Source organism: Gadus morhua, chromosome 20, assembly GCF_902167405.1.
Source record: "Gadus morhua chromosome 20, gadMor3.0, whole genome shotgun sequence".
NCBI lineage: Eukaryota > Metazoa > Chordata > Actinopteri > Gadiformes > Gadidae > Gadus > Gadus morhua.
In genome coordinates, this window is record NC_044067.1 from 13,855,986 (window position 1) to 13,868,485 (window position 12,500).

The 12,500-nt window shown below is 46.5% G+C and overlaps 1 protein-coding gene across 1 annotated transcript in view; it reads left to right on the forward strand.

The window, feature by feature from the left end:
• Nucleotides 1–12,500, forward strand: part of kcnh3 (potassium voltage-gated channel, subfamily H (eag-related), member 3) — a 112,518-nt gene that overhangs the window by 93,224 nt on the left and 6,794 nt on the right. The window contains exons 10-11 of the mRNA XM_030342647.1: nucleotides 259–508; nucleotides 8,810–9,024. Of these exons, the coding sequence (XP_030198507.1) occupies nucleotides 259–508; nucleotides 8,810–9,024 (465 nt within the window). The remainder of the gene's footprint in view (nucleotides 1–258; nucleotides 509–8,809; nucleotides 9,025–12,500) is intronic.

A 12,500-nucleotide genomic window follows, 5' to 3' on the forward strand; every position in this document is an offset into this window, starting at 1 on the left:
CTTTTAATGTGTCAATGTGGCCCGGGAAAGGGAAGTCTGGGCCCCCCTGCTGGAGCTGCTGCCCCCCGCGACCCGACCTCGAATAAGCGGTTTGAAGATGAGGACGAGGACGAGGAATAACTTTCTGTTGGCTATATTACAAATGCGCAAGCGAGCACCAAGACACCAGCACTTTGCTGTATGCTCATTATGTTTTCCACCACTAACCTCCCCTCTCCGTCTACGTCTACCTCTCTTTCTTCTCTCCCCCAATACAAGCTCCTGAAGGACTTTCCCGACGAGCTGCGGGCCGACATCGCCATGCACCTAAACAAGGAGCTGCTGCAGCTGACGCTGTTCGAGTCGGCCAGCAGGGGGTGCCTGCGCTCGCTCTCCCTCATCATCAAGACCTCCTTCTGCGCCCCGGGGGAGTTCCTCATCCGGCAGGGGGACGCGCTGCAGGCCATCTACTTCGTTTGCTCGGGCTCCATGGAAGTCCTGAAGGACAACACTGTGCTGGCCATACTGGGTAGGTGCAAGAGCAGTGCATTGTGGGTAGCTCCGCCGCACTATACGAGCGAGTACGCCCGGGGATAATGCGATATTGGATCTGATACGTCGCATCGGATTCTTCTTTTATTGTTATTCAAATAACGAGGAGGACAACGGGATGGAAGGAGAAGAAATGATCACTGAAATACCTTGAATTCAATGTAACCACAAAGGCTAATGGAATAGGAGCCGGAGAAACGGCAGGACTCTATAATGTGGGCCTTTTTCCAATGACATAGATAAGGAGGGCCGCAATAGGGGAACCGTCTGCTTGGCTGGTTCGCTAAGACCCCAGGTTAATTGTTGACACAGACTTGGCGACTGAGAGGCGCACAGCGAGGATTCTGATCGAAGATAGGGGCTGTGTGCTAGGCAACCTACTGAGCACAGGGAATCTGCAATTCTCTTATTTCACAGTGTCTGACTCAGAGACCGACGAGTTTTGAAACAGGAGCATTTGATGGACCCATGCCACCGTACCTGCATTGAATTTTAATTCAAATCAGATGGGCTGAGAGGGATTTATATTCAGGCATGAGGGCGCAACAGCAGAACATGCATATATTATGTCATCTTTGAAACGTCGTTCTGCTCTTAGAAGTATGTGCTTACTTGTGTGGAATGAAACAAAACACACATAGACAACGTCAAGACTTAACCTGGGGTCTTAGCAAACCGGCAAATTCCATTAAGAGTGATGATAAGGCACTTTGCCTAGATGGACTACGAAACGGGCGAGAGTCAGGAAGGGGGCGACTGCTCTCCATCTGAACACGACTCCTAGATGACCCAGATGCATAATTCACAGATTGGTAATGCCGTTCAGAGGGAAACTGGCGGAACACATATGATGTATGGAGACAGTAGTTCAAACAGAGTGGGGGCTGATAATGGGAATGGAGAGTTGACATAGATAAAAAAAAAAGAGTGCAGTGCAGGGACCAGAGTCAAGCTAATTTCACAGTGCACAGTTCACAGAGTTCTCCTCAGGACAGACCGTGGATTGGCTTGATCTGGATTACAGCGGCACTTAGAGTAAGCAGGGAGGGAGACGGAGGGGGAAGGGGAAGGGAGCGAGGAAGGAGGAAATTAAGGAAGAAGGAAGGAGGGAAGGAAGAAGGGTAGGACGGAAGGAAGGGAGGAAGGAGAGAAACAAATTGGAAGGATGAAAGACAGAAAGGAAAGAAGGTAGGTAGGAGGGAAGGGGTTATTGATGCAAGAAGGACGGTTATAAGGAAGGAGGGAAGGAAGGAAGGGAGGAAATGACGGGTATCACTGCACCTGGCTAGTCCACAGCACTTTAGTGTCAATTTAGAGTATCAGCATTGTATCAGTTTAGCGTCAGTAGACACTCAAAAGAATAGGGTTATCAAGAAGTTATCCACACAGATTCTAGTTAGTGTTGTCTGACTATTTACTGAATGGTTGTGATCACCTAATTGGAGGTCAACTTCCAAAATGTTCAGAAGTCAACATTGTGAAGTTCCATGACAGAGGAAAGAAGGAGAAATAAATAAAGATACAGAAAGAAGGAAAGAAAGAAAGAAAGAAAGAAAGAAAGAAAGAAAGAAAGAAAGAAAGAAAGAAAGAAAGAGAGAAAGAGAGAAAGAGAGAAAGAAAGAAAGAAAGAAAGAAAGAAAGAAAGAAAGAAAGAAAGAAAGATTGCGGACACACAAGCAGTCAACACAGCCAGGCTTCGAAGTTTAGAGACGACAACTCCCTCGGCTTTAAGGAGCTATCAAAACCTGCAGACAGTGCTCTTGTACAAAGAGGCTGCGCTGGTAGAATAAATTACTTTATGAAATTCCCTTACTGTGAATCTGAATACAGAATGAAACTATTGTTTCTCTGGAGAGATAGGCAGTACCCTGCAGTGAGACACACAGTGCACAGCAGACACATTAAAGTTAAAAAGAAAACAGAAACACAATTTGTAGACACCAATCCTGTATAATCGTGCTTATTGAATTTAAAGGAAATAATGGTAGGGGTGGCTTCAAAAAGTTCAATACAATATAAAAAGTACAGTCTTGCGCTTCTATCTATGGTGCTTACTTGTGAAAGGGGCAAAGGTGATCAAAGCCAATGGCTCTTTAATCAGGACGTTGCAGGAATGACTTTAGGAGTAGCTTAGTGGCCACATGCAATGCAAGCACACAGACAATGGCTTTTAATTATTACAAAATGATGCATGTAGCCGAGACAAACATACTCTGTTGTAGAGAGAGAGAGAGAGAGAGAGAGAGAGAGAGAGAGAGAGAGAGAGAGAGAGAGAGAGAGAGAGAGAGAGAGAGAGAGAGAGAGAGAGAGAGAGAGAGAGAGAGAGAGAGAGAGAGAGAGATTTGATCTTTTAACATAACTTTATTGCAACATTTTAAAATGGTACAATGATCCCGAACCCTAATCATAACCCTTATCCTTTAAGCTCATAATGCCTATACAGTATATATGATCTTGTTCCACAAAATAATTTGTAATCTCACCATCCACTAAAGATAAAAAAGACAAGACAGGGTCGAGATCCAAAATGTTTTTAAAATAATCCAGATCCTGTTTTTATAAGACTTTAATTCTAGTAAAATCCTTGCTTTTACAAAACCCTTGGAATTTACAACACACTCTTTTTCTAGATCACTTTCCATTTTCTGTTTTCTGCTATGGTTAATTTCTAGATTTGCTTGCCCAAATAAAAAGCTGATCAATCTTTTTTTTTTACTTATATCAAGGGCAAAATATAAAAGCTGTTCAGAGAGAGAGAGAGAGAGAGAGAGAGAGAGAGAGAGAGAGAGAGAGAGAGAGAGAGAGAGAGAGAGAGAGAGAGAGAGAGAGAGAGAGAGAGAGAGAGAGAGAGAGTGAGTGAGAGTGAGAGAGAGAGAATAAATAGAAAATTCAATAGTATTAAGAGCTGCTAGAAGTAAGTGAATGCCGGCTGGTTTTTCGAGTGTGTGAGGTGCGTGCCTCTCTCTGCATGATTAAGCATGCATGTGCTTTCATACCCGGCAGCTGAACAAAGTGATGGAACAATCAGACATCCTTACTGCGGTGGAGGCGGGCTGCGAAGCAAAGCAGCGTGTCAGTGGAGCCTGGTATTAAGCTGAGGGAATGATTAGACAGAAGGCAAGGAGGGAATCATAGAGTAGTCTGGAGATCTGCTGCTCTTCGCAGACTGATTTAATACAAATAGATAGCTCGGAAATATTTACCACAAGTCAATTACCATTTCTCCCTTTGCATTCCTGTGTCAGAGATACCAGATGAGTTTTACATTGCTAGTTTTTTTGAACGCTTATGGTTTTCTTCCTTCCAATATAAATTGGCCGCTAAAGGAACATTTTTGATTGCAGTCATGGCCAAGCCATGAACACGTTAGATGTAGTCATAGTGTTGTAGCATTTATTCAAGGCAGAAATTGATGAAAATGCTTTCAGAAAATAAACAAGCTGGTAAGTGTAATGGATTACTATCGACTCAGTCTAGATCTGAAATGTACTATAACTACACAAAAAAAATGTCACGCTGTACTGAGTGGGTCACCTTGGAGTTGGATGAAAGACAAAAAGAAAAACAGAGGGAGAGGGAGAGGAAGAGAGAGAGAGAGAGAGGGAGAGGGGGAGGGGGAGGGAGAGGGAGAGGGGGAGAGAGGGGGAGAGGGAGAGAGAGATAAAGGGGATGGATCACACATGCACATTTATTTATAAAGACAGGGATAGATGATGCAACGCTTCTTCCTAAAAGGTCGAGGGGTATTGAGTTGGAGGCGCACACGGCGTGTGCGTCTGTGTATGTGTCTGGGTGTCGGATGGGGCGGGGTGGGAGGGGTTATCTTCAAATGCCATGCCCCCCAGTCTATATATTTGATCTTTGTCACACACAAGCACACTCACACATGCACCCGCACATCCATGCACAAACTGTCAGTTAATCACACACACACATACAGACACACACGCACACAGTCAGTTAATCACACGAACACACACAGTCACACACACACACACACACACACACACACACACAAATGTGCGCTCTCCCACGCACAACAATATCCCACATCAATGGGGAAAGCAAAAGCATTGATGTGATCATTAATAATGGATAGACGGTGCATTATTAAAGAGCCTTGACTATTAATGCTGAGGTGTGTGCCTGCCGGGGGCGAAAGCCGGCCTTCTCACAAGGCTCAGCCTGACTTGACCTTTTCAAGTCATTACGCTATGCTAACGATGAGCACAGCGGCTATCTGGACCTGTTAAAATTTGGGAGCCGTTTGTGAATGATGAACCTCTAAGACACGCTGTACACACTGTACAGAGCTGCACTGTGACTGTCTGAGCGATGGTTCAGGCTTGAGTATGTTTTAGATCGCTATGTTTAATAAGCAGCATGCTGCCATCCAATCACGGGGTGATTGGGTAGTGTTGGCAGGCTAGTGAATCAACGGGTGGCTTGTATCAGCATGGGTCAATGATGATGAGGATGATGATGAGGATGAGGATAATGGAGTTCGATTTGAAAATGGGTCACAATAAAGGGTGAACACTCACACACACTTGTGCGTGTGCTTATGAGGTCAAACTCACCTGTGGGCCTTTGATTTAAGTAATATAGATATAAAAATAAATAGCAATGAATTAAAAGCGGCCTTGCCTTTATACAATCATGAAATGATGATTACAAATTAAAAAATAATTAATGAAGATTTTTTTTCTGGAGACATGTAATTATGAAAATGTCTGAGCAGCACACAGCAGGGAAGACAGAGACGGCTGAGGGAATGTGGTTTGTATGGAAACACTTGTGAAGTTATCATGGTACAAGACGAGTAATAATTGAAGTGGGGTGCGTGTGAACCGTAGCACACAGCCCATCAATTCAAGTACTAAAAGTCTCAGGTATTAGCGAAAATATTTACACAGCCACAAATGTATAATTATGTAGAAAATCCAATACTTACTCAAGCTTAAGAAGCCAACCAGCTGACTGCTGCAGAAACCGAATTGGATGCAAAATAAAATATCTGTGATTTCTATGGCAACAGTTAAACTGCCAACTGTCCTTGTTTACCATTGTTTGTGCTCTACACATACACACACATGCATACACACAGACACAAACACCCACACACCCACACACACAGAAAAAACAGTCACATAAACATAGGCAGAAACAAAAACACATAAAAAAAACATCTAACTATATATATATGTAGCCAACCATTTTCCCTCCCCCAATCTGATGACTACCCCCCCCCCACACACACACACAAACACACACACACACACACACACACACACACACACACACATTGACACATTGATTTCCGTTTACGCCAGAGCGTGAGGACGTTCAGGCACACACACACGCAATAGCTCCGCCATTGCCTTAGACACACACACACACACACACACACACACACACACAGTTTATCGAATTGACATGCAGCTGAGTGTGATGTAATTTCGCCGTGCGAGCAGACCAGTAGGTTTTGAGCCCCTCCCCTCTCCCTCCTCTCCTAGCAGTGAGTGAATGGCAGGTAGGCACAGAATGCGTACAGAATGCGTTTCCACCTGTGCCAGTTAATTTCCATTACAATTTGCGGGGCTTTTTAAGCTGTAAAAGTCGACAATCGGCCCACCACATGCAATGCTCCTTGGGAAACAATTTGCCATATCACCCATGCCAAGGACGATGAGAGAGATAGGGGGAGAGAATGGTGGAGATAAGCTTAGGTGGGGGCTGTGGGGTTGGAGTTGGGGGGTGGTAGGGGAGTTCAGCCTCAGCTCCGGTCACTGAGTTCAGGCACAAAAGGATGAGATAGAGATGCAATGCTTGGAGCAGATGTGTGACTTCTACCCACTCAGTGTCGCCGGAATTCTCTTAGCTCAGATCTAGGAGCGGAAGATCCAAACAAAGAACATATCGAAACATATCGAGAGGGAGAGAGACAGAGATGGAGAGGGAGAGAGACAGTGATGGAGAGGGAGAGAGACGGTGATGGAGAGGGATAGAGACAGCGATGGAGAGGGAGAGAGACGGTGATGGAGAGGGAGAGAGACAGCAATGGAGAGGGAGAGAGACGGTGATTGAGAGGGAGAGAGACGGTGATGGAGAGGGATAGAGACAGCGATGGAGAGGGAGAGAGACGGTGATGGAGAGGGAGAGAGACAGCAATGGAGAGGGAGAGAGACGGTGATTGAAAGGGAGAGAGACGGTGATGGAGACGGAGAGAGGCGGGGATAGAGAGGGAGAGAGAGAGTTAAAGAGGATGGAGGTATAGAGAGATACTTAACTATAGAAAGAGGGAGAGAGATAGAGAGAGGGGGGAGATATAGAGGGATACAGAAGTAAAGAGAGGGAGAGAGAGATAGTGGTAGAGAGAGATAGGACAGATAGTGGTAGAGAGATACAGAGGTAAAGAGAAAGTGAGAGGGAGAGATGAATGGATAGAAAGAGAGAGAGAGAGAGAGAGAGAGAGAGAGAGAGAGAGAGAGAGAGAGAGAGAGAGAGAGAGAGAGAGAGAGAGAGAGAGAGAGAGAGAGAGAGAGAGCCAGAGAAGATAATGATAGAGAGAATGACAAAGACAGTAGAAAATGAATGATATGATTCCAAAACTTCACTTTGCTTGCTTTGCATCTCACCCATCAGGTTTGTACGCCTGCAGCAACAAAACATAGAGAAGGGAATTTGCGTGGCTCCGCTGACGTCGACTCAACTATTTAAAAGGCAACGTTGACTTCAACGCGCCCACGAGTCCGCACACAGCCTCCCCGACCCCGCTTCCTTCTCGGCCCATTCATAATCAATCGCAGACGACGTCATCGAATTCACACGCAAGCCTCGCACGCGCGTCATTCCACTGCGGCCGCGGCCTCTCTCACCTGGCAAACGTCTAATGGCGGTGACTCATGTGCCCCCCCCCTCCCCCCCAGCACAAAGGCTCCTTCATCTCCCTCTCTCTAATGTTTCTGCAGGTTAGATTGGCATCGGTGGTGAACCCTTGATGCCCATGCCCTTTCCCTTCACCGGAGTGAAGGGAATAAATAAAATGGAATATAAAAACACACGCGGTGCATCTTGTGCGCAACCCCTAACCCTCTCTCTCCCCCCAATACACACACACAAGCACACACACAAACAGAGACAGACACACACACACACACAAACAGAGACAGACACACACAAACAGAGACACACACAAACAGAGACACACACACACACACACACACACACACACACACACACACACACACACACACACACGCACACTACTCTCAGTTCTGGTGAATACCACTTCAAAGCGGTGGCAAATGAAAGTGGGACAGACAGACAGAGAGAGAGCCAGAGAGACAGAGAGAGGGACCAGGGCAGAGATAGACCTGAGGTGCATTAGCGATGCAGGGTGTGCTTCTGCTAGCCAGCGAGCGGGTTAGCCTTTGTTGTCAGTGTGTGTGTGTGTGTGTGTGTGTGTGTGTGTGTGTGTGTGTGTGTGTGTGTGTGTGTGTGTGTGTGTGTGTGTGTGTGTGTGTGCGTGTACTTTCCAACGTCCTTGTTTGCGGTTGACTCTGACACTCCACCGCATTAGTGGTGAAAACAAAACCTTTCATACCCTTCTTGATGGCGAGGCATTTGGAGTTTTACAGGGAAATATCACCCTGTCGGCACAAACATCAAAGGATGCAATAGAACAAAAACCAAAGTGGGCTCTCAAGGTCCAGGCTAGGCGTGATATAAGCAATCAAAAGGAAAAAGCCCAAAGTGCTTCTCACGGTCTAAACTAGGAGGCTAGTTAACAATGCAAAACACATCTCTTGGCAATCAGTGGAGGTAGGAATGCCCACGAACAAAGCACCTTTCAATTGGAGAGATGTGGGCTGCTACCTCTAGCCTGGTCCTACCAGACTCTCGTACAGAGAGCCTGGACCTACTCAATTGACAACCGTTCACTTGAAGGCGGGTGTCTGTTGTAGTTTAAAACTATTGGATCTGCCCAGTGCCACTCTGGATCTGCCATAACCAATCGCTAACGTTATGCGGGGAATCACGTTGCGCGCAGGCTGTAAACAAACCACACACCGTGCGTGAAGATGTATTTAGACGGAGAAAACCCACTAACATACCGCCGACCCAGACCTTGTACTGAAGGGATATTCAAATTGAGCAGAAGTACTTAGGCGGGCGGAGCCAGGCTATGCTACGTCTAGGTACAAGGACAACGTTTGCAAAGGCATATTAAATAACTAGTCAACAATGTGCATGTGTGTGTGTCTCCAAACTATAGGAAAGGGGGACCTGATTGGCTCGGACTCGCTGACCAAGGAGCAGGTGATCAAGACCAACGCCAACGTGAAGGCGCTGACCTACTGTGACCTGCAGTACATCAGCCTGAAGGGCCTGCGGGAGGTGCTGCGGCTCTACCCCGAGTACTCCCAAAAGTTCATCAGCGAGATCCAGCACGACCTCACCTACAACCTGAGGGAGGGCCACGGGGCCGACGTGAGTACCCCACTACCCCGGGCCAGGGCCCACTGGAGGGAGGGGTTAACACACAGAGAGAGAGAGAGAGAGAGAGAGAGAGAGAGAGAGAGAGAGAGAGAGAGAGAGAGAGAGAGAGAGAGAGAGAGAGAGAGAGAGAGAGAGAGAGAGAGAGAGAGAGACGGCGAAAGAGAGAGATGTAACAAGAGGAGATAGTGATTGAGAGAGTAACAAAAATAAAGAGGGAGAGGGATAATGATACTAAGGGAAGGCAGTGTGAGGGTAAGAAGGAATAGGGAGAGATTGCGGAGGAGGGAAAGTTGAATGATGGCGAGGGACAGAGGAAATGATGGCGAGGGACAGGGATAATGCCCACCATGAACAAAAGAGGCTATTACAGCCCCTTTCATCCCCTTGTGCACAGACAGTGATAAACAGAGAGAACTATAGAAGGCAGTGATGGAGAAAGAGTGAGACAATCAGAAAGAGAAGAGAAGGTAAAGATTGGAGATGATAGAGGTTTAGCGTTAGAGAGACAGAGGGAAAGTTTCTGGCTGTACATTTGTATTTATATCCAGCACACAAACTGTATTGCTCCACATGCATGCATGCATTCCAATACACATATAGGCCTACTTGCAACCCATAACGAAACATATATTTGATATTCTAGATAGCTAGTCGTATTGGCCAACTTCATGGATGCCTAGGGGAATGGTGCGTGTCTAACGGCAGGGGTAGAATCTTAAGGAGAGGATTATCCAGCCGCTGATGCCCTAGGGAAGCTTTTTCCCTGAGAGAGGTCACACTCACTGTTTGCATTGAAACCCAACACACAATACGCACGCATGCACACACACACGCACACACCCCTACACACACACGCACACAGGCGTACACACAGAAATACTCGCATGCACGGACGGACGCACGCACGCACACACACACACACACATACACACACGCATGCACACACACAAATACGCATCCGCACAAACACATGCACAAACACACATGCAGAGAGAGAGACACACACACACATACAGGCATGCATGCACACAACATGGCCTCTCACACTAAGCCTCCTGCTCTTTAGCACCTCTACACACACATGTAGAGATGCATTCACCGGCATACACACGGACACGTGTGTATGCATACAAAATGCATGCATATACATACAAAAATGCATGCATTAAAATGCACACACATTAACCCATACACACACACAAACATACACAAACAATGGCACTTACTCAGGCAATAAAGTAAGGCAAGTTTAAACTTTGGGAGCTTTATTTCTGTTACCAAATAATGCTCAAACACACAAACACACACACACACACACACACACACACACACGTGGAGGCAATGTTTGGCGCAGCATTGACAGCGGAGTTCAAGAGGTAGCCAGAAATAGCTCTGCGCTGCTGTTTGAAGACAGCTCGGCTGCTAAGAATAGACCAGAGGGAGGCAGGGCTCTCCCTGGCTGCTCCCTCTCTCTCATCCACACATACACACCCACACACTGCTGCTGCTAAGATTGGATCCTGCCTGGTATAAATAGAACAGACTGCCAGGGGGAAGAGTGGGAAGGGGAATGGGGGAGGGGGGCGGGGGGGGATGTGAGGAAGGCGGGGGACGACCAAAGGTTCTAGTTTCTCATATCTACTGATCTCTCTCTCTCTCTCTCTCTCTCTCTCTCTCTCTCTCTCTCTCTCTCTGTCTCTGTCTCTGTCTCTGTCTCGCTTGCGCTCTCGCTTGCGCTCTCTCTCTCTCTCTCTCACTCTCTCTCTCTCTCTCTCTCGCTGCTGAAGGGCAACGCGGCACACGCTAGCTGCTGATTGTGGGAGCTGGTAGTTGTGTGTGCAGGTGTGTGTGTTTGGGCGTTGTGTGTGTATGTGTGTGTATGTATACATGTGCAAATGTGTGGTGTTGTGTTTTGATAGGGATACATACATACAAACATGCAGTGTCTGAGCAGCATATCTTCTCTCTCACATATATGCAAACACACATGCACACAAACGAAACAAACATACACACACACACACACACACACAGCTAGTGGTGTGCATATGTCCTGTGTGTGTGTGTTTGTGTGCGTGCATAAATGTGTGCAGGTTTTTCCACACACATTTGCTTTATTTATATCAAATTTAATTCTAGTTGTATGTTTGCATTACTCATTGATGCAGTGTTTGGCTTTCTATCTGCGTGCTGAATTCTGGTCTCATGCCTTTGGCCTTGCTGTTGATTTGAGATCAGCTTAGTAAACCACTTCTTACTATATAGATAAATACAGTTCATTACCATATGTAGGTGTGCACGTGTGTGTGAATGTGAATGAATATGAATGAATGCTTATTTAGGTTGTTGTTGTTAATTTACCACTGTGGTAGAGTATTAGATGCCAGCCCAAAAAGACAACCTAAAACATACATAAAAAACAAACAATAAAACACAACTATAAACCAGGCAGAATATACCTAGAAATATGCTCCTCCTCTCTCCAGTAAACACCTGTGTTGGGAAATGAGGGTGTAATTATTTGGAAGAAAACCAAAAAGAGAAACGATAAAACTAGAATGAACAGCCAATCGGATGACATAGCTGTGTTTCGGGCTGTAAAGCTCATTTAGGGCTCCTCACTTACTCTGGGGCTTGGCTGGTTGGTGGGGGGGGGGGGGGGGGGGGGGGAGAGAGAGGGGTGGCAAAGAGAGGACATGCAACAATTTGCCATGGCGACCAGTTGTCTCAATGCACCGATCACATTTCCAATGGGGGACAAAGGAGTGCCTGACAGCACATCCTGTACTCTCCTTCTGAGAGGTGGTACACACACACACACACACACACACACACACACACACACACACACACACACACACACACACACACACACACTACGATGGACACGTACAAAAGTGACGACGGAAACACATGATACACTCTTTTACTACACACTCATACACGCACACAGTTAAACGCGGACAGAAGGCAGCGCAAATACACAGATGCAGGAAAAGTAAGAGTTTTTCGAAAAGGCAATTCAGAAGCAAATCATGCAGCCCTGATCCGCAGTTATTTGCTCAGTGGGTGTCATCATACACACGCTATTTCAAACAGACATACCTGAACTTAAACAACCCTGAAATAGTATATCCACAAACTCTAAGAAGAGATACACATCAGACACACATGCACCCACCCACACACACAAGTGCACACACACGCACACATTCATCCATTGCATTCCGAAGTAATCAAAGATAAATATAGCGTGGTGCGGCACGTGCGGAGCCCACGAGTAGGGGGGTGCGCCGTGGTCCTCCCGGGTGCTGGGAGCTAAGATTAGAACCAAAGCGCTATAAATAGAGTTCGGCTGGTTGGGGCACGGGAGAGCAAGGGAGAAAAGTACCAAGAGGGAAAGACAAGGAGGGAATGCTGAATGCAGGCGGAGTGAGAGAGACTATGAGAGTACAAGAGAGAGGGAG